This window comes from Staurois parvus, unplaced genomic scaffold (genome assembly GCF_062004578.1).
Source record: "Staurois parvus isolate SC_StPar_1 unplaced genomic scaffold, SC_StPar_1.0 ptg001085l, whole genome shotgun sequence".
NCBI lineage: Eukaryota > Metazoa > Chordata > Amphibia > Anura > Ranidae > Staurois > Staurois parvus.
This window is the reverse complement of record NW_028318881.1, coordinates 150,209-174,087: the sequence shown is the minus strand read 5'-3', so window position 1 is coordinate 174,087 and position 23,879 is coordinate 150,209. Positions and strand designations below refer to the sequence as shown.

Here is a 23,879-nt window from a genome sequence, read left to right as displayed (position 1 = left end):
CTCATTAAACTGACCACGGTGAGGGTGGAGAATGGTGATGTAAATGAAAGCTGACTCAAAGCTTGACTGGCCCCCCTATCACCAGCTTTATAAAGACCACTGCAATGTGGAATTCTGCACATTACAGAGGCAGATGCTGTGCAGAGGTAAGGGGCTTCTCTCTGATTACAAGATGTATCCCTAGTTCTAAGGAATGGATTCCAGCCAACCTCCGGCTGGGATTATTATCTAATCATTAGGTTGTATGCCAAAAAAGAGGAACAAATACTTTATTGTACTTTTCACTTCTACAGCTTTCACTTCTAGAACTTTTTAACACTGTACATCAGTGTGCGGTGTATAGATCTCATTTATATAATAGGACTTTTCTCCTCTATATATCAGTGTATAGGACACAGTGTGCGGTGTATAGATCTCATTTATATAATAGGACTTTTCTCCTCTATATATCAGTGTATAGGACGCAGTGTGCGGTGTATAGATCTCAATTATATAATAGGACTTTTCTCCTCTATATATCAGTGTATAGGACGCAGTGTGCGGTGTATAGATCTCAATTATATAATAGGACTTTTCTCCTCTATATATCAATGTATAGGACACAGTGTGCGGTGTATAGATCTCAATTATATAATAGGATTTTTTCCCTCTGTATATCAATGTATGGGACGCAGTGTATAGATCTCATTTATATAATAGGACTTTTCTCCTCTATATATCAGTGTATAGGACACAGTGTGCGGTGTATAGATCTCATTTATATAATAGGACTTTTCCCCGCTGTATATCAGTGTATAGGATGCAGTGTGCGGTGTATAGATCTCATTTATATAATAGGACTGTTCTCCTCTATATATCAGTATATAGGATGCAGTATGCAGTGTACAGATCTAATTTATATAATAGGACTTTTTCCCTCTGTATATCAGTGTATAGGATGCATTGTATGGATCTCATTTATATAGGACTTTTCTCCTCCTATATATCAGTGTATAGGACACAGTGTGCGGTGTATAGATCCCATTTATATAATAGGACTTTTCCCCGCTGTATATCAGTGTATAGGACGCAGTGTGCGGTGTTTAGATCTCATTTATATAATAGGACTTTTCTCCTCTATATATCAGTATATAGGACGCAGTATGCGGTGTATAGATCCCATTTATATTATAGGACTTTTCCCTGTTGTATATCAGTGTATAGGACACAGTGTGCGGTGTATAGATCTCATTTACTGTATATTATAGGACTTTTCTCTTCTGTATATCAGTGTATAGGATGCAGTGTGCAGTGTATAGATCCCATATATATAATAGGACTTTTCTCCTCTAAATATCAGTGTATAGGACACAGTGTGCGGTGTATAGATCCCATTTATATTATAGGACTTTTCCTCATTGTATATCAGTGTATAGGACACAGTGTGCGGTGTATAGATCTCATTTATATAATAGGACTTTTCTCCTCTGTATATCAGTGTATAGGACGCAGTGTGCGGTGTATAGATCTCATTTATATAATAGGACCTTTCTCTTCTGTATATCAGTGTATAGGCTGCAGTGTCCGGTGTATAGGTCTTATTTATTTATATGATTTATATAATAGAGCTTGTCTTCTTTGTATATCAGTGTATAGGACACAGTATCCAATGTACAGATCCCATTTATATAATAGAACTTTTTCTCCTGTAAAAAAAAAGGTGTTATAAAAGTGTCAGAATTCTTTATTTCTAAATTTGTTCTAGGTCAACAATTCACAAAGCCTTAAAATGAACTTGTTACCAGGCAATGCATATTAAAGTATTTACTATTCTGAACAAGCATTACAAGAGTTTTAAAACAAGCTCTCATTTACCTCTGTAGCTATAGGCATTGAGAAATTCATTTTCTAACCTTACAACAGTGGCACTAGAATCACAACTGCTTTTACTTTCTGTGGAAGAAGAATCTTGACAGTCTGCCAGCCATCCAATGTATCATACACCTGCTTGTAAGCTGTTAGGGCTTGTTCAAACCAGCAGCAATGTTGTACCACATTTGCGTGTGCAGTGTAGGGAACAGTGCCAAAGTGTGATAATGATGCATCTCACTGTTTATTTTTTTCTCCAACTTTATCAAAATGTCACAGTCTGGCAATGCACTGCATTAGCTTTATGCATTACAGTGCATTGTGATGCAGTGTAGTGCGTCGTTTTATGCTGCACTGCGTAAAAAGCAGCATGTCCTACTGTTAATCAATGCACATAACTGCAGTGCAGTCATATGGACTGAACTTAGCGCAGCTCAATGCGGCCAATCCGGCTTTTGACGGATACTCTTTTGTGATTATTCACGTCCACCATCCACGTGCACGAGTGTCATTTGTTTATTTGAATATATAGTGGTGTAGTACCACATTTGGACTTTTTTCACATTTCTAACTTAAGTTTGGAATCATGCGTTTTGCATGATATAGGTTCACTATTGTATATATTATTGATAGTGTTTGTTTGCATATATATTTATGCATGAAAACACTTTATAATTAATATTTTTTAGGATTCACATATCTTGCTTTTGCATGCTTATGCACTTTATTATGCACTTATATGCGTTTTTTGAGTCCAATTTTGGACATATCACCTATTAGTCCATTTTGGGCTAAATTTACATATCCTTTGCTGGTTTTGCTTATATCATCACTTTGGATCCTATTTTAGGATTCATGCACATTTATACCATACGTTTAGTATTGGTAAAAAATCTGTGATTACCATCATTTGGATGGTACAACATTCACTGTGTACACTTTGGATCCATTGAGGATCAGTCCACCTATATATTTGTAGATCCCTGGAGGATCAGGTCACTGTTTGTGTTTTGTTGCACATTGTGTCACTTCATATGTTTTTATGTATTATATATATTTAGTATTTTTATTATCAGAGTAGCGCTGCATCATTTCCTTATTTCATTTATCTTTGATCATTTTGGTATATGATTGGATGTTAGCAGCTTCTTTATACTTGTTTAGTTTTGGTGTATTTTGTAGGTAGAAGTACAGGGGGTTTCCACCATCAAATCCCAATAAATGTATATTAATTGGTTTTACATGAAATTTATAGCATCTGCAAATGGCGGTATATATACTGGAATTTAAAAAAAAAAAAACACCAACCTGACACTGGGTGGGAACTGACTAACTGCCAATCACATCTCCAGTGACACTAATACAGTGATCAGTGCTAATAAAAAGCGCTGACACTGTACTAATGACACTAGACAGGAAAAGGTTAACATCTGGGGCGATCAAAGGGTTAACTGTGTGTTAGGTAATGTTTTTATTGTGTGCTATATAAATCCTGTATAGTAATAATAATAATGCTGTGTGCTGTTTTACTAAGCAGACCTGCTGCTTTCTATATACGTATATCTGCTGTGCAGAGAGATAGAAAGCAGCACATCCATGCTGACAGGAGAGAGATCTGTGTTGTTCACACACAGATCTCTTCCCTCTAAGCTTTGCCAACGATCCCAATAATCACCGGCCGGGACCCAGTGATTGACACTCTTAGGAGTCAATAGGAGTCCTACCCAGAAATGCAAAATCATATATATTTGAGTGATTTTGCCCAGCAAATCCGCCCTGCAGCAGTACATATGCTATGGGGCGGTGGGCAAGTGGTTAAAGCTTGTAGGAGGAGTTTTTATTATTCCCTTATTGTCCTTTGAGGCTGCAAAACCCCTCTGTCTGGACAGCATTGATTGGCTGATCACACGCACTCTTCCAAGGAAAAAAAAAACTCTCTTGCTATACAGACCAAACTGAGCATGTGCAGCTTGCCCTCAAGGCTCTGTTCTATCAGCAGATGGATTGAGGACAGTAGAAGAAGGAGAGGATCCAGGGGCGGACTGACAACTCTTGGGGCCCCTGGGCAATAGGGGATCATGGGGCCCTTGTGTCCTTGCACAAACTCAAAAAAGCCTATGAAAATGGTACCAGGGGCATCTCATGGGGCCCCCTACTGACCTCGGGCCCTCGGGCAGTGCCCGAGTTTCCAAATGGTCAGTCCGCCCCTGGGAGGATCAGAGAAGACAGGATCAAGCATCCTTTTTACACAATGCAGAGGATTAACCCCTTAGGTTTCACAGTGAGTATAACAAGCATGCTTTACTGCATATACAGACTGATTTTACTGTTGTGGGTTTAGTAACAATTTAAATACACTAAAACTATTTTAGTGTACCCAAATGCAATATAATTCACTTTTTCTTTTATAATTTTAAAAGACGAGACTGTGTAAATGGATACTAAATATTTTACTTGGTGTTCAGCTTCCAACATCTATGACTACCCTATGAGAGAAACCCCCTGTCTTTCTGACTCTGGGCCTCTTTTTTCAGCAGCAGGTTGTTCTCATAGATCAGTAATAAGACATCAGTGTGAGGTCGGGAGTCAGTTCCTCCATTGCGGGCTTTGTGTATGTGAGGGAACTGGGTTCTGCCATGGCAGATAACCCTGTGGTTGGGTGAGATAACTCCTATCAGCTACTCTGTGGGGGAGTCCATCACATAAACAACCGCACTCAGAGCTGGCAGCCAGAACACGTCAGAGCAACAAGGTTCCTAGTCCTAGAGAGGAAAAGGGCTGCTTATTTCTCTAAGCGTATCATTTATTGTAATGTTTACATTTGACATGTCACATTTATATTTTTTCATGCTAGTGGATCAAGAATATTTGGACAAATAAATAACATATTTTAAACCGCTTCCCCTTCCGACCACCCTATATCAGAACTACTACTACAGGGCGGCAGGGATGCGCAAAATCACATATATACAGTTGTGTTCAAAATTATAGCAGTGTGTTGAAAAAAGTGAACAAAGCTCAAAATCCTTCTAATAGCTTTTATTTCCATACACACAAATGCATTGGGAACACTACACATTCTATTCCAAATCAAAACATGAAGGAAAATATATCAAATTTGTGTTGTTCCTCTAAAAAAATTTAAGAAAAGTGAATATTAGACTGTTCAAAAAAATAGCAGTGTTTGTATTCTTCTTTACAAACTCAAACATTCACTATATAAACTGAAAAATGTTTGAAGATTTTGCTTTCCTTTGAATCACTTAATGAATATTTAGTTGTATAAGCACTGTTTCTGAGAACTGCTGTACATCTGTGTTGCATGGAGTCAACCAACTTCTGGCACCTGTGAACAGGTATTCCAGCCCAGGATGATTGGACTACATTCCACAGTTCTTCTCTATTTCTTGGTTTTGCCTCAGAAACTGCATTTTTGATGTCACCCCACAAGTTTTCTATTGGATTAAGATCCGGGGATTGGGCTGGCCACTCCATAACGTCAATCTTGTTGGTCTGTAACCAAGATGTTGCACGTTTACTGGTGTGTTTGGGGTCGTTGTCTTGTTGGAACACCCATTTCAAGGGCATTTCCTCTTCAGCATAAGGCAGCATGACCTCTTCAAGTATTCTAATGTATTCAAACTGATCCATGATCCCTGGTATGCGATAAATAGGCCCAACACCGTAGTATGACAAACATCCCCATATCATGATGCTTGCGCAACCATGCTTCACTGTCTTCACAGTGTACTGTGGCTTGAATTCAGTGTTTGGGGGTCATCTGACAAACTGTCTCCGGCCACGAGACCCAAAAAGAACAATCTTACTTTCATCAGTCCACAAAATGTTGCGCCATTTCTCTTTAGGCCAGTCAATGTGCTCTTTGGCAAATTGTAACCTCTTAAGCACATGTCTTTTTTCCAACAGTGGGACTTTGCGGGGGCTTCTTGCAGATAGCTTGGCTTCACATAGGCATCTTCTAATTGTAACAGTACTCACAGGTAACTTTACACCTTCTTTGATCTTCCTGGAGCTGATTGTTGGCTGAGTCCTTGCCATTTTGGCTATTCTTCTATCCATTCGAATGGTAGTTTTTCGCTTTCTTCCACGTCTTTCAGGTTTTGGTTGCCATTTTAAAGCATTTGCGATCATTTTAGCTGAGCAGCCTATCATTTTCTGCACTTCTTTATATGTTTTCCCCTCTCCAATCAACTTTTTAATCAAGGTACGCTGTTCTTCTGAACAATGTCTGGAACGACCCATTTTCCTCAGAATTTCAGATAGAAATGCACTGTAACCAACATGTACAACATTTGCTGCCTTCCTTCCTTAAATAAGGGCAATAATTGCCACCTGTTTTTCAAAGAATGAATGACGTCACTAATAGAACTCCGCACTGCTATTATTTTGAACATGCCCCTTTCAATTAGTGATTCAATTACACAGAATCAGCAGCATGCATGTCATGACTGTTGGGTCTGTTGGATTTCTATTACTCTACTACACATGCTAGTAAATTATTTGCCATGTAGAAATATTATTTCTACCAAAAACAGTGATTGATCAGGTTAGTGATGTCTGACTGCTATTATTTTGAACACAACTATATATATATATATATATATATATATATATATAAATATATGTATATACACATCACCCGGCTGGTGATTCCCCGCCAACACCCGGTGATCGCCGAGCATCACTGACAGGGAGAGGTCTGTGTGTAAACAATACAGATCTCTCGCCTGTCAGCTCCAGCATGCTGCTTTGTATTGCTCTGCATAGCACAGCAATACGAAGCAGTGTGATTACACAGTAAAGCACAGCACACAGTAAAACACGCACAGCACACAGTTAACCCTTTGATCGCCCCAGATGTTAACCTTTTCCTGCCCAGTGTCATTAGTACAGCATCAGTGCTTTTTACTCGTCGGCACCCGGTGATCAAGGAGCATTACCGACGGAGGGAGAGAACTGTGTGTAAACAATGCAGATCTCTCCCCTGTCAGCTCCTGCACACTGCTATGCATGGCTTTGCATAGCAGAGCCATGCAAAGCAGTGTACTTACAGTGAAGCACACACCGTTTACAGTAAACAGCACATAGTTAACCCTTTGATTGTCCTACATGTTAACCCCTTCCTGCCCAGTGCCATTAGTACTTTTTATTAGCACTGATCACTGTATTAGTGTCACTGGGGATGTCAGTGACAGTTAGACAGTTCTCCCCCCAGTGTCAGAAAGCCTGCCACAGTCTTGCAGGCCCGCTATAAGTCGCTTATCTCTGCCATTACTTGTAAAAAAATTTAAATAAAAATTCCAGTATCTATACCACCATTTATAGACATTATAACTTTCACGTAAACTAATTCATTTACACGTATTGGAATTTTTTTTAGCAAAGACATGTAGCAGAATACATTTTGGCCTAAATTTATGAAGAAATTAGATTTTTTTTATTTCTGTACTGGACATGTTTAATAGCAAAAAAACAAAAATATTGCTTGTTTTTTTTTAAATTGTCGGTTGTCGGTCTTTTATTGTTTCTAGCACAAAAAATAAAAAATGCACAGGCAATCAGATACTACCAAAAGAAAGCTCCATTTGTGGGAAAAAAAGGACTTAAATTTCATCTGGGTGCAGCATTACATGACCGCACAATTATCAGTTAAAGTAACGCAGCGCCGTATCGCAAAAAATGGCCTGGTCAGGTAGGGGGGTAAGTGGTTAATTGGTTTTGGAGAGAGTGGGAAAGGACCAGTACCCCTACTGGGAAATGTACCCCTCACTTCTTGTCTGCACAGAAAGTGATGGAAATCTCTCCAACAAGGGGCACAGGCAAATACATAGAACATAGTAAAAGTGGAAAAAGGTGAGAACTGACAATGTTTCTATTCTTGTCTGTGACAGGAAGTGAGGGAAAGACCTCACTTACGTAGGCTTTGAGGCCTGAAGACAATTAATGGGCGGTTTGTTTATGTGACTTGAGCCGCCTGTTGTGTCTCCATACACTCACATGGGCGGCCTGCACACCACACCTGACATCTCAAGTTGCATAGATACACAGCCCATTCTACGTGGTCTACGTGACTCTGTGCCCATGTGAAGGAGGCCAGAGTCTTCCATAAAGGGGTTACAGAAAGAATAGTAAAACAACCGTAGTAGATAGAATAGCAAACGTTTGTGGTGAAAGGCCTTTTGTTTTTTAGTTTATTTAAAAGAGAAGTATGGCCGAAGCTTTTTTTGGCCGTTCTTCTCCTGTGGGTCACAGGAGTTCACATACTTTTGCTCTCCTTTAACCCAGATTCAGCTTTTAGCAGGCTATAGTCCACTCTTAGCTGACATGGAAGAGCAGCTCCAGACCCTGGAAGGATTCCGACTGTATTGTTGAGATCCAAATAGAAGATGGTGCTACAAACCATAAACTGTATCAGCTATGGGATGAAGTGTCAAATAAATACTCTATGCTAATGCAGGCCATAGACGGGTCGAAAACCAGCCATTTTTTTTTTAAAAAAAGGAAAAATCGGTCGTTCAATAGGCCGACGTTACCACCAACGGTAAAAACAATCGGTCGATTTTTGTCCCGTCTATGGCTGGCATTTAATTACTTCTGTCCCTTGCAGAGAGCTCCGCTATTATATTTGACATGAAAAAGTATTGCGGTTGCAAAAATGTATCCATTTGTATCCATTTCGGATACAGAGGTTTTTATTTGCATACAAATAGATACATTTGTTGCAACCGCAATACTTTTTCATGTCAAATATAATAGCGGACTGGAATTCTTATTCTTTTTCTGCTTCTTTTTCTTCTGCTTCTTTTTCTTCTTCTTCTTCTTTTTTGTCTTCTTGCAGGTCACTGCTCATGCACAGATTTTTTATCGGTAAAATGATCGGCCAATTTGCCCATCATTTCCGGGAAAATCGGCCGAACGGCAAAATCGGATGATTTTTTTCCAACTTTACCAATAAAAAAATGTGCCAAAACCCCGAAAAACAGCCGACCAATTATCCCACTAAAGGTGTGAAAATCGGCCAATTTTTTTTCTTCAGCCGAAAAATCGGCCAATTTTCGACCCCTCTATGGCCTGCATAGGACAACGTTGTACATACCGTGATAGTCCAGCACTGACACGGTATGAAATAAATATACTACAATTCTTTATTCATGATCAAGCGAGACATAAAAAGAATTCATCCAATAAAATGATTGACGCGTTTCAGCTCCACACACTCTGGGCCTAAGGCTGGCCATACACTACACAATTGTCTTCCAATTTTCTGTTCAGTTTCTGCCCAATTTCCTTTAGATTTACCTTCCACTATGTAGTGCAAGAGCCTTCCTAATTAGATACAATTGAAAGTGTTGTTTAGGTTTGACCTCCTATTATATGGTTTTTGGTAAATCTAAAGCAAATTTCTCAAGAAAATTATATAATGTATGGCCAGGCTTAGGGAAGGTAAATCTAAAGGAAATTGGGCAGAAATTGTGGCCAGGCTTAGGGAAGGTAAATCTAAAGGAAATTGGGCAGAAATTGAGCAGAAAACTGTAAAAAAAAGTTGTATAGTGTATGGCCAGCCTTAGTCATAATCCATTAGTGTTGGTATCCACCCAGCTTCCTCATCCAGCATCCACCTGTGAAACATGGACATGTGACTCAAAAAACGCACTAAAAAAAGCAACTGCAGGTGTGTTTTGTATGTCATTTCAATGGAGAGTTGCATTTTTTGAGTGGTTTTAAACATGCACCAAAAATGCAGCAAGCAGGACCTTTTGCAACTGAAACACAAATGACTGGTGTGAAGAGTTCAATTAAATTTAAAAGGAAACATTTTTCATACTTTTTTCTTTGGCTTTTTTTAATTGAAAAACTTACTAAAAATTGATCAGTGTGAAAGGGCCCTTACAATATTCCAAGCTTTCTCTGAGGACTACAGCACACCTCCCCTGTCATGGAAAAAAGGACAAGGGAAGTTATTGTAGTACTTTCCTAGTGTAACAAAGCTATTTCTCCATAGATACATTACAGTGGGTGAGTGTTTTCACTCTAGGACAGGAAGTGTGTTACTGGCAGGATCACCAGGTGAAAAAAAGCCTAAAAAAAGCAAACAAATGCAGCCAATACAGAAAAAGACTGGTATGCTATAATGAATTACATTTTTATTCTTGGAGTGAGATATGCATGAAATGCAAAAAAAAGTATTAAATCACACATCTAGCCCTTTTAAGATATTTTTAAAGTGTTAGTTCACCTTTACACATAAAATAAAAATGTGAACTAACACCACACACCCTCCTCACCGCTCTGGTCCCCACTCTACTTACCTCAGTAGTTGCTAAACTGCCATCACCCCCTGCAACTGGTTTAGCAGTCCAGGGATTTGAAACCCCCATTCTTTGCTCTCTTCTCCTTGTCATGCTTCCAGTATGGACAAGATTGATTCTGATTGACCAGCACTGTCATAGTGAATCAAATCTGATCCTTTCCAGAAGTGCTGCACATAGAAGAGGGAGAAGAGTGTATTTCAAATTCCTGGACCTCTGGACAAGCTGTGGGGCTGTTGATAGCTCGATGATAACGCTTCAGTGTGAACAGCACTGTGTGCTGCCATGTGCAAAAATTTCATAGGTGTTTCAGAAGCGTTAAAAACGCTTCCCAAACGCCTGTCTGACGCCTGCTGACAAAGCTAGTGTGAATGTAGCCTAATAGTTGAAAAATATGATAGTAAATTATCAATTGCATCTCAGTTTTTACACTTTCAAATGCCTGCATGATCAAAATACGATTGAATTCATGAACAAAGCATCTCAGTGCTCCTAATAAATGCAACATAATCAAATCGATCTGCCTTGGTCAATCAACTCAATTTAACCAATCTAAATCAATTAAAAAGGAGGTTATACTTATTCAGTTGTTTGCCAATTTGATTGTTAGGATCTAATCACACATCGATTTGATAATAAATTGAAACCTGCGTGGCCACTATAAGTATCCTTGGTTGTTATTTTAAAATGTTGACAGCTATGAATTTAGTGGGGTTTTTTTACTGTTTATCAAATATTACATATAATTTATTTTTATTTTCCATTTTCATGTAACTTTGAACTATATTGTCATGAACTACTTCCTTCTCTGTCTCTGGCTATTACTTTTGTGATTGATTGCTTCCCTTCTTTGCTTTGTGTGCTCACTCTGTCTCACTTCGAAGTGTCTCTAGAACTTCCTCCTGATGGTTTTGTCCTCTTTTCCTTTCAGTTCATGTTGTGGTCCTGCAGCCCTTGTTTCTCTCCTCCCCCTACACTTCTCCCCCTCTTTCTCTCTTCTGTCTTCCACACTGCTGACTAACTGTTCAGATATGCTTCCCTCTCATCTCTCTGCAGCTGCTTCAATTCTACCAGAACAACAGCAAGACTTCAACTGAGAAACTTCAGGAGAACAACAGCGAGACTTCAACTGAGAAACTCCAGGAGAACAAAAGTGAGACATCAACTGAGAAACTCCAGGAGAACAACAGCAAGACATCTTCTGAGAGACTCCAGGACAACAACAGCGAGACTTCAACTGAGAAACTCCAGGAGAACAACAGTGAGACATCAACTGAGAAACTCCAGGAGAACAACAGCAAGACATCTTCTGAGAGACTCCAGGAGAACAACAGCGAGACATCAACTGAGAGACTCCAGGAGAACAACAGCGAGACATCTTCTGAGAGACTCCAGGAGAACAACAGCGAGACATCAACTGAGAGACTCCAAGAGAACAACAGCGAGACATCAACTGAGAGACTCCAAGAGAACAACAGCGAGACATCAACTGAGAGACTCCAGGAGAACAACAGCGAGACATCAACTGAGAGACTCCAAGAGAACAACAGCGAGACATCAACTGAGAGACTCCAGGAGAACAACAGCGAGACATCAACTGAGAAACTGCAGGAGAACAACAGCGAGACATCAACTGAGAAACTGCAGGAGAACAACAGCGAGACATCAACTGAGAAACTGTAGGAGAACAACAGTGAGACATCAACTGAGAGACTCCAGGAGAACTACAACAAAATTGAAGGTACGTGAGCATGCATCATAATTTGTAACACATAAAGAAAGCCGGCCTTACGTTATACAAACATAATATGTGTTGCCTGACTATAATAGGTTCCAGTGGGTTAAGACTGGGGTAACTTTAGACCAGTCTTTTTCAGCCAGGGTGCCCAGGCACCCTGAGGTGCCTTCAGGTTTCTTCAGGGGTGCCTTGGCACAATGCCTAAAATTTGATCAAAAGTTGTATACAAGCCGGGTGGATCAAGCATGCATTTTAGTTACACAAAGCCACAGGTTTTCATTGTGCACCATTACAACATTCTAGTTGCCAGTGTCCTAACAACCAATGACCTCATCAGTTTATAAGGAGGAGGTCAGGCACTTGCACAGCATCCTTGTTTGCCTCTCCCTTACCCCTCTACATCAGCACTGGTTTCACATTGGCTGAGTGAGGACGAGAAACTGAGGGAGAAGAGAAACACTGGAATACTAGTCAGTACCAGTGTGCAAAGCTGTATTTGCTTTGGATAACCTCTAATGTTGGGCATCCTCCTAGCTGCTGCTGTGTTTTTGTAAAAATTTGTTTAGTTTTCTACATTTTAGAATGAGGTGCCTCAAAATTGTACAGAATTTTAAAGGGTGCCTTGACTGGAAAAAGGTTGAGAAACACAGCTTTAGACCTTACTCTTTTTGGGGAAGAATCGATAGACTACATTGGATTTTTCAAGGCAATAGCTATAGCTTTAAAGCTGAAGTTTAGGTATGGCAATTTTTACATAGTTACATTGGTCCAGCTTGGACCAATGTAAGTATGTGTATGCCATAACTGTAAAATCTTTGTGGAAGCTGGAAATCACCAAAGTAGGCACTGCTACTGCAGTGATCACCACTAGCTTCCAGGTCCCGTGCCGAGCAGCTGCTCTGCTGCATTGTAAACACAGGAGGTCACTTATTCGGTGAAGAGGTGGGATGGTGATATCAAAATCTCCACCTTGTCCAATCAGAGAGCACTTTGAAAAAATGCAGTTTTCTCTGAATGGTGCCTGTGCCGAGCAGGCGATCTCCTGGATTCATTAAGCAGCAGGGCAGCCACTCAGCATGGGAACCGGGAAGCTAGTTGCTAGTGGCTACCCAGCCTCTCCCAGTAAGCTGTCTACATGGTCCACCACATGCCAATTCATGGCAATAAGGACACCTCAAACTAATTAATTGGAGCAGTTCTGCCACCTTCATGGTGTAATCTATTATTTTTGCCATTTGTTTACGTCAGCCTACTTTACATACACGACCCTTACTAGATGGGTTAAACCTATAGCCACACTGAAATCTAAATGCTTACTTTCACATTGACATGCATTTTTGACACATTTCATTTAAGTTTATTTGTGTGGCCCCATGCAGGTCAATATACCAAGCATGTAATGGTGTGAGCAGGTTCTAATGAAACAATACGTTCAGTGCAAACCAGCCCTACAGAAAAGACTAAAGAACTGCTCCTGAAGATTGTGGCTGCGTCTCTGGCCTCAGAAAAGACCCAGGTGTTCTGATATGTGTTGCATACTATAGCATTCATGGTTTTACGTGATAGTTTTTCAAAAAGGATGTTTTAATTTCAGCCAGGATCTGGTGAACTGAACATTTTCTGGATTATTCCTTGGGCTTCCAAACTTTTTGGTCATTGACCAAGAACAAGCAAAAGTAGAGTCTGAACTGCTTATCTGTAATTTTTTCTTGATAACCAGATGATTGACATGACAATCAGGCAAATGGCATTTTCTTTCATTTAGCTTTTATTGAAAAAGCAAAATAAACATACAACCAGTATATGTTGAATTTTTGAACAAAATACGGCTGATGTGAATGACCAGGCAATTGGCATTTTCAAAAGGAGATGAGCAAAGGGAACCCCTGTGTATTACTCATGACAAGATACAGTACCTTTAAGAGTGTGATTTGGTAGGCATACTTGACCATGTACAGTCACAAACAGTAGATTCTTACTACATGAAGGTAATTTCTTGCCATATAGTGTTGACATGATGGCAAGACCCAGTCCATTCTGAACATCACTTGTGTAGCCTTTGCCTACAGCCCTCTTGACATGTGCCAATTGTGTCTGAACAACCAAAAATAAAAAGTTGTTAGAGGAATGAATGATTTCCACTATGTACATCTGCTTCAGTCTGCGGCTCAAAAGAACTTGCATTCCCTGTAATTGAGGTTTTGTCTTGGCTCTTTGTTAACATACAAAGGCAGTTGTCATAAGGATCCATGACTCAACGTGACAGCTACATTCCTCAGGTTTCACATTTGTGCCAATGTTTCAGTTTACTGTGTGTAGACAAAAGTCCGAAGTCTTTGTAGAGTTATATCTTGGTCATTGTTGTTGAGCTACTTTTGAATGAATGTCAGTTGGCCATCCGGTAAATTTTTAGATTGCAGAAAGAGACCCATACAAACAGAAGTACTGGCCAGAATTTGTAAAGGGCTGCTATGTGGTGTACAGTCTATGTCTGGGCTGCTTGAATTGAATGAAATATCAAACTGCTTATTCGTAACAATCAAATGGATCCAGTTATATGTTGCTGCATGGGACTTCCTATCAAAGGTGTGTAAAACTGCCATGCTTTCTAAGACAACGCTGCTTTGAAATGCCAGTCCAACCACACTATAGACATTCTTTGTAAATATCCTTTATGGATGAAAACAAAATCTGAACCTCAAGGTTCAAGGCCTCATGTATAGCCACAAAGCCACCATGTGATCTGAATCATGGTAGAGCATGGAGGACATCTTACCGCTGATTTTAAAAAGGATGTCACAAAATAGTTTGTGGCAATGAGGAATCAGGAGGGAGAATGCGTTTTGACTACACAGTGGTACCTCTAAAAATACCACCTGCCTAAAATAATATGTATAAAATAGTAATAAATAAATACCAGGATATGACAGGGGATCACACCAGGTTAGGGTTATCACCTCATCCCTTTAAAACTGAACACATATTAGTTACACAGGTTCGGTGGCTGACTAAGGTGGTAATTAAACTCACTTAGTGCCTTATCTGCAATAAATTAGCCTCAGAACCTGAGTAATTAATATGTGTTCGGGTTTAAAGGGATGAGGTGGCAACCCTACACTAGGTTGATATAAAGGCAGATTCTGGTACCTGTGGTAGTTATATGTAGTTATACACAGTATTTTATGATTTTTTTTAATGAATACATACCTGAATTAAATAGTATTTTAATATCTGTCTAGAATTCAGGGTGTTGTTCTGTGCATTTGAGTTAATTGTTCAGACATGGCTGTAACTATTGACACTTTATATTACAGCCTTTTCTTTTCATAACTTTTCATAAACAGCACCTTATCATCCTATTGCATGCCTGGTTTATTCCCCTGGTGCCCAACCTGTGGCCCCTTTGGTATATGATGTGTAGCTGTCAGACCTCAGCAGTCTGTAGTGGGAACATTAATTAGGGTAATAGCATTTCTATTAGCCTCATGCTACATGTTCTCAAGTTTACATTGCAGCTTATCCCCAGTCAAAGATGTAGCATGTCCACACTCTCTGACCCTCAATTCCTCTATTAAGTCTGCAGTTTCTGACAGCCTTCTCAAGCATTACATATATTGAACATTATGTGCGGCCATTTGGTGATGTCAGGGTGGCATTTGAGGCCCCTTTTAGTTCATACGTTTACAACCACTTATTTAGACAGGGGAATCCCTATTTGCTTGCAATATTGAGTCTTTTGGGGGGGTAATGTAATCTGTAGTGCCACCTGCTGGTGAAATGTCCAATCTACTGCTGTGTCAAACAAGGTGGTTGATGTACTAAAGGAAAAACAGAATGTTTGCTTAGCAAAGTTAGCTACACTATATTGCCAAGTATTGGGACACCCCTCCAAATCATTGGATTCAGGTGTTCCAATCACCTCCATGGCCACAGGTGTATAAAATCAAGCACCTAGGCATACAGACTGCTTCTACAAACATTTGTGAAAGAAAGCTGGATAACTCAGGAGCTGAGTGAATTCAGACGTGGTACCGTGATGAGTTGCCACCTGTGCAATAAGTCATCATTGAAATTTCCTTGTTACTAAATATTCCACAGTCAACTGTTATTGGTAATATAACAAAGTGGAAGCAACAGGGAACAACAGCAATTCAGCCACGAAGTGGTAGGCCACGTAAAATGACAGAGCGGGGTCAGCGTATGCTGAAGCGCAGAGTGAGTAGGCATCGCCAACTGTCTCCAGAGTCAATAGTCCACCAAACTTTGTGTGGCCTTCAGATTAGTACAACAACAGTGGGTAGAGGGCTTCATGGTTTCCGTGGCCAAGCAGCTGCATCCGAGCTTTACATCACCAAGTGCAATGCAAAGTGTCAGCTGTAGTGGTGTAAAAAACATCGCTACTGGACTCTAGAGCAGTGGAGACATGTTCTCTGGAGTGACCAATGACGCTTCTCTGTCTGGCAATCCGATGGACGTGTCTGGGTTTGACGGTTGCCAGGAAGACGGTACTTACCTGACTGCATTGTGGCAAGTGTAAAGTTTGGTGGAGGGGGGATTATGGTGTGGGGTTGTATTTCAGGGGTTGGGCTTGGCCCCTTAGTTCCAGTGAAGGGAACTCTTAAGGCGTCAGGATACCAAGACATTTTGGACAATTTCATGCTCCCAACTTTGTGGGAACAGTTTGGGGATGGCCCCTTCCTGTTCCAACATGTCTGCGCACCAGTGCACAAAGCAAGGTCCATAAAGTCATGGATGCGCGAGTTTGGGATGGAGGAACTTGACTGGCCTGCACAGAGTTCTGATCTCAACCCAATAGAACACCATTGGAATGAATTAGAGCGGAGACTGCGAGCCAGGCCTTCTCGTCTGACATCAGTGCCTAACCTCACAAATGGTCTTCTGGAAGAATGGTCAAACCTTCCCATAGGCACACTCCTAAACCTTGTGGACAGCCTTCCCAGAAGAGTTGAAGCTGTTATAGCTGCAAAGGGTGGGCCAACTCAGTATTGAACCCTAAGGACTAAGACTGGGATTCTATTAAAGTTCATGTACGTGTAACGGCAGGTGTCCCAATGTAAGAAATTGCTTTAGTTAGTATATAAAATTTTACTTTTTCCTTCAATTATACGGCCATGGATAATAAGCAGGAACCTGTTTTTAACTCCCATTCACACAACATAAATAATAAAAATATGTTTAACTTTGTTCACTAAGCTAAGGGAACCTTTATTTTTTTAAATGATAGTTCTCTACTTCATTGGTAAATCTATCCCATTTTTTCATTTCATACTGCATCAGATACCAGATTTCACCAGCCAGTGGCACTTTTGGTTACATCTTTTGCTCACAGTGTAAAGCAGTGGCCTCCAAACTGTGGCCCTGGGGCTAGATGAAGCCCTTTGCTTGATTTTATCTGGCCCTTGGAGCAACATTCCCCCCACTGTCCGCCACAATGGTTGCAACAGCGGTTCCTGCCACTGCCACCAATGATGGAGCACTTTACCTCCCACTGCCACTAATGATGGAGCACTTTTCTTCCCACTGCCACCAATGATGGGGCACTATTCCTCCTTCTGACACCAGTGATGGGGCACTTTTCCTCCCACTGATACCAATAATGGAGCACTTTTCCTCTCACTGTCACCAATCATGGAGCACTATTCCTTCCCCTGCAACAAATGATGGGGCACTTTTCCTCCCACTGATACTAATGATGTGGCACTCTTCCTTCCACTGACACCAATGATGGGGCATTATTCCTCCCCTTAATACCAAAGACGGAGCATTGTTTACTGCTATTGACACCAAGACATTTTTGCTCCCGCTGGCCAGAATCTTGCCCCCCTACAGTTTGAAGGACAGTAAACTTGCCCTTTGTTTAAAAATTTGTTTTAAAGCATACATACATAAAGCCTTTTCATGTTGCACCTAGGGTTGCCTGAGCTTCTGACCTCCAACTTCCCATTATGTCAAGGTTGAACACACTATTCGTTCAGATTGTTCATTTGCACCAGGACCTACTTCTGTTTGTACTAAATGTGTGTCAGGTGGGTGCTGAAAGACCTCCCGATACTGTCAAGTATATCTGCACATGGCTCACTTCGATCATTACAGGGTGAATAAATGTTTTAGTTAGCCAGTAGTTGCACATGGGGGGCCCAAAAATTGGTCTTGCACAGGGGCCCTTTGGTGAGTCTGCCATAGTGTTACATTTTGCTTTACTATGCTAGCAACTGACTCTCTGTACTTTATTCTTCCTGTATGTATTTGAATGGAAGAAAAATTGGAAATCCCCCTAAATTCCCCAAAAATTGGCTTGTTTTTATATTGCTGCAAAAACCTTTTTATAATGTCACATTGATTCGGGAAATGGAGATAGTTTAAAGGTTATACTTAGTTTATCCAGCACAAATCAGTATGATTGTGAAATGTCTGGACATAAAGAGCTTGGGATAAACAGCCAAAAATACTTTCACGATTTATCAATTGATGACAAAACCAATCTGACTAGATCTCCTGTATAGTGTCTACCGGGAACTGGTTGCATTTAATATAAACAAAAGAGTATGTGAAGCATGTGTGTAGAGATGAGATGGTGAGGCATGATGAAGAAAACATAGTCCTTTAATTTTTCTTCCAAGGAAGTCAGGCACTGAGCCAAGTGGAGCATTCTCTGGTAATCTGGAGGGTCATACTAGGCCCCAAGTGATGTTTTTCTCCACCTCGCAGCATAAGCCTATGAGTCATCTGATGACCCACAGAGATTCAAGCAAGGTTTAATTGGATCCACACCCAAACTACAACAGTCAGCACTTACCAAAGGGAACCTATCCAGGATTTTGTAAAAATGGCTGTTAGGCAATCAAGCTTAGTTACAATGGATTTAGTAAAATCAAGCAAAATAGCTTGGACCAAGATATGTAGAGCAAAGCAACAAGCTGACCTTGATGCGGACTTCTACAGCTGCAAATGCTTATCTTCCCTTCTATCTCTATGTTTAACTCCTAGTAGTATGATCTAAAAGGAAAGTAGAAGGAAAAATCTATGTAAGCTACAAGTCCTTGGGGTCATAACATAGGGCTATGGATTACCTCCCCTTTGTGAGCCCATGTTTCACTCAATGTTTCAGTGCTGATTTGCTTATTGGACCAGCACTGAAACATAGAGTAAGTCACAAGCTTCTCTATACCCAGAAGTATTTCCTTCAGATCCAAGCACCTCTATACCCAGAAGTATTTCCTTCAGATCCAAGCACCTCTATACCCAGAAGTATTTCCTTCAGATCCAAGCACCTCTATACCCAGACGTATTTCCTTCAGATCCAAGCACCTCTATACCCAGAAGTATTTCCTTTAGATCCAAGCACCTCTATACCCAGAAGTATTTCCTTCAGATCCAAGCACCTCTACACACAGAAGTATTTCCTTCAGATCCAAGCACCTCTACACCCAGAAGTATTTCCTTCAGATCCAAGCACCTCTATACCCAGAAGTATTTCCTTCAGATCCAAGCACCTCTACACCCAGAAGTATTTCCTTCAGATCCAAGCACCTCTACACCCAGAAGTATTTCCTTCAGATCCAAGCACCTCTACACCCAGAAGTATTTCCTTCAGATCCAAGCACCTCTACACCTAGAAGTATTTCCTTCAGATCCAAGCACCTCTACACCCAGAAGTATTTCCTTCAGATCCAAGCACCTCTACACCCAGAAGTATTTCCTTCAGATCCAAGCACCTCTATACCCAGAAGTATTTCCTTCAGATCCAAGCACCTCTATACCCAGAAGTATTTCCTTCAGATCCAAGCACCTCTATACCCAGAAGTATTTCCTTCAGATCCAAGCACCTCTATACCCAGAAGTATTTCCTTCAGATCCATGCACCTCTATACCCAGAAGTATTTCCTTCAGATCCATGCACCTCTATACCCAGAAGTATTTCCTTCAGATCCAAGCACCTCTATACCCAGAAATATTTCCTTCAGATCCAAGCACCTCTATACCCAGAAGTATTTCCTTCAGATCCATGCACCGCTATACCCAGAAGTATTTCCTTCAGATCCAAGCACTGAGCAGAGGGGAAAGAAAGTGTAGAAACAGTAACTATATCCTAGGTGTAAATGGGCAATTAAAGCAAACCTGTTGCTTTACCTTGAATGGGGAAAGTACAGGTCTGCAGTGAGTATATCCTAGGTGTATATTGGTGATTAAGCAAACCTATTGCTTTGCCCTGAATGGGGAAAGTACAGGTCTGCACCTTTCATATTAGTGGATAATGACTTTGTACTTGGCAGAACCTAAGGGCTTTTTCATACCAGCGAGTCACACTAAATGTGTTGGTGCACACTGGGAGTAAACAGTGTCAATGTACCAATCCCTGTGCATTATACAGTTAACTTTTTTTTTCTTTTAGAACTTTATTGAAACATCACAAGTGACATTTCATTAAGCTCTACTCACACAACAATGTTGCAATGCGATAATTTGTATTACAACCCTCTGCACTGAAAAAAGGGAACAAGGCTTTTTGCCTTGACAGACAAGACTGCCCAGTGCATTCCCAGCATACCTGGAGTAAACAAACACTTAAACTGTCTGGTAATAGCAATACAGCCTGAGGAAAGAAGATGCTCTTTGCAGTGTACAGTAAAGGGAATATTTTACATGAACACGTATACTTTCCTCTCAGCTCGCTAGTCTGCCAAGAATGAATCATTTTCAATGACTTGAATAACTGCAAAATCGTTGAGGTTGACCCTTCCATTGCCAGAAGTTCACTGTCTCCAAGTAATGAAATATGCTGGATAAGACAAATTGTCAGTTAACATTGGCTTATTCTTGCAAAATTAAGCAAAGTAGGTTGGACTTTTTAGGTACCCCAAAAAATTGTCTCATAATATGCTATTCACATTTATGTTATGATAGCAACAATAGCGACTAGTTTAGTGATAACTTTATGCATTTCTTTGAGATAATTTCAGTGACATCAGGAGTGTCATTTGGTAAAGAGTAAAATTATTATAGCATAACCTATTTGTGATCACTGTCTGGGGGCATTCCCTAGACCAACAGAAAGGAGACTGAGATGGGATACTGGGAAAAGCATATCAGTCCCATTGGGATCCCAAATATATAGGGAAAGGGGTAATTACCAGGATAATAGAACCAGGGAAGTATGCCGTAGACCGTATGGAAGCACTTTGTGTAACCAGATCCTTATGCTAGGTGCTGAGAGTCGGTGCTGAGAAAATAAAGATCTGAACCTACAAGAGAGATTGAAAAATACTCATCATTGGCCTGTGATGGGAGAACCAGCAAGTACCATATCGAAGTGAAAAAGAGGGGGGAGCCTGATGGCATCCATATACTTATATTTGAAGGACATCTTTAAGAAAGGGGTATGTATGCCCTTGCTTTATATTTGGCTACCCTACTCTCAGCAACTAGCATAGAGATCTGGTTATATAATTTGTTTCTTTATTGTCTGCAACATACTACCCTGCTAATTCCCCCCTTCCCAATATAATTGGTATCCCAACAACAATGATATGCTTCTCCCAGCATTCCTTCCTAGTCTCCTTTCCGGTGGTCTTGGGCATGCCCACAGACAGTGATCACAAATAGGTTATGCTATATTGATTTTATTGGTCACCAACCATCACTCCTGATGACGTTGAAATTATCCCGAAGAAACACGTAAAGGTATCGCTCAGCTAGTTTACATCATTGTTGCTATTGTAACATGAATGTACTTTAAGTAATACCATGAGGCCTGGTTTTGACAGTGTGGTTGCATTCTATGAGTAGGGCAGACCATTCATTTCAATTGGTCTCCCTATCTGCAGAAACACAGGGAAAGAGGTCCCCAACCCTTTTTTAAAATTGCACCACATGGAACCTCATGGTGCTCTGGCACTGTCTAGTTTCATGTGCGCAAAAATGTGATTAGTTAGCCGATGAGTGGGGGTGCCATTAAGACACCCCCATGCATTTGCTCAAGAACAGCACATTCCCAACACACAATAATGTGAACCTAGCCTAAGATGATACTCACAAGTTATGCTTACATTACAACTTGGTATAGAAAGAGACATGAGCAGGGGGGTGCTCCAAAGTTTTTATACTTTGTAATGTTTGCTTTTATGTCATTCATGAATAGATGCTTAATTTTATGAATAACATGTAATGAGACTATTTTTTTGGTACCTCAAAAGTCCTACTTTATCTAAATTTGCTATTACGATTTGGAGATGTGGGTACCTCTATTTGAGTTTTGAAGGATTTGTGTCTACATGTGAAACTCAAAAAATTAGAATATCGTGCAAAAGTTCATTTATTTCAGTAATTCAACTTAAAAGGTGAAACTAATATATGAGATAGACTCATTACATGCAAAGCAAGATAGTTCAAGCCGTGATTTGTCATAATTGTGATGATTATGGCTTATAGCTCATGAAAACCCCAAATCCACAATCTCAGAGAATATTGTGAAAAGGTGCAATATTCTAGGCTCAAAGTGTCCCACTCTAATCAGCTAATTAAGCCATAACACCTGCAAAGGGTTCCTGAGCCTTTAAGTCTCTCAAGTCTGGTTCAGTAGGAATCACAATCATAGGAAAGACTGCTGACCTGACAGTTTTGCAGAAAACCATCATTGACACGCTCCATAAGGAGGGAAAGCCTCAAAAAGTAATTGCACAACAAGTTGGATGTTCCCAAAGTGCTGTATCAAAGCACATTAATAGAAAGTTATGTGGAAGGGAAAAGTGTGGAAGAAAAAGGTGCACAAGCAGCAGGGATGAACGCAGCCTGGAGAGGATTGTCAGGAAAAGGCCATTCAAAAGTGTTGGGGACTTTCACAAGGAGTGGACTGAGGCTGGAGACAGTGCATCAAGAGCCACCACACACAGATGGATCCTGGACATGGGCTTCAAATGTCGTATTCCTCTTGTCAAGCCGCTCCTGAACAACAAACAACGTCAGAAGCGTCTTACCTGGGCTAAAGAAAAACAGACCTGGTCTGTTGCTCAGTGGTCCAAAGTCCTCTTTTCTGATGAGAGCAACTTTTGCATCTCATTTGGAAACCAAGGACCCAGAGTATGGAGGAAGAATGGAGAGGCACACACTGCAAGATGCTTGAAGTCCAGTGTGAAGTTTCCACAGTCTGTGTTGATTTGGGGAGCTATGTCATCTGCTGGAGTTGGTCCACTGTGCTTTATTAAATTCAGGGTCAATGCAACCAGGAGATTTTGGAGCACTTCATGCTTCCTTCCACAGATGAGCTTTATGGGGATGCTGACTTCATTTTCCAGCAGGACGTGGCACCTGCCCACACTGCCAAAAGCACCAAAACCTTGTTCAATGACTGTGGGATTACTGTGCTTGATTGGCCATTAGAGAATCTATGGGGCATTGCCAAGAGAAAGATGAGAGACATGAGACCAAACAATGCAGAAGAGCTGAAGGCCGCTATTGAAGCATGCTGGTCTTCCATAACACCTCAGCAGTGCCACAGGCTGATAGCTTCCATGCCACGCTGCATTGAGGCAGTAATTGCTGCAAAAGGGGCCCAAACCAAGTACTGAGTACATATGCATGCTTATGCTTTTCAGAGGTCCGATATTGTTCTATGTACAATCCTTGCTTTATTGATTGCATGTAATATTCTAATTTTCTGAGATTTTGGATTTGGGGTTTTCATGTCCTATAAGCCATAATCATCACAATTATGACAAATCGCGGCTTGAACTATCTTGCTTTGCATGTAATGAGTCTAACTCATATATTAGTTTCACCTTTTAAGTTGCATTACTGAAATAAATGAACTTTTGCACGATGTTCTAATTTTTCGAGTTTCACCTGTATACATTCTTCCTATATTGGCTTAAGCCAGCCATACATAGGTCAAATTCCCAAAAAAATTTCTTTAGAAAATCTTTTCTAAGAATTTTCATTTGAATTTC

The 23,879-nt window shown here is 40.5% G+C and overlaps 2 protein-coding genes across 3 annotated transcripts in view; both read left to right on the top strand.

Moving 5' to 3' along the window:
• The first annotated feature begins 17 nt into the window (after positions 1-17).
• LOC149440444 (uncharacterized) lies at positions 18-11,919 on the top strand. 2 transcript variants are annotated; one of them, XM_089658616.1, is made up of 2 exons: positions 18-146; positions 11,235-11,919. In XM_089658616.1, exons 1-2 carry the CDS (start codon positions 105-107, stop codon positions 11,859-11,861), a joined length of 669 nt encoding a protein of 222 aa, XP_089514742.1. In that variant the 5' UTR covers positions 18-104; the 3' UTR covers positions 11,862-11,919. The 2 variants fall into 2 exon arrangements, with proteins under 2 accessions (XP_089514742.1, XP_089514743.1); XM_089658617.1 differs by lacking the exon at positions 18-146 and adding an exon at positions 3,840-4,129.
• LOC149440443 (tissue-type plasminogen activator-like) overlaps positions 11,869-23,879 on the top strand; it is a 48,778-nt gene continuing 36,767 nt past the window's right edge. Inside the window, exon 1 of the mRNA XM_089658615.1 lies at positions 11,869-11,919. The gene's annotated coding sequence lies outside the window, so the exon portion shown is untranslated. The remainder of the gene's footprint in view (positions 11,920-23,879) is intronic.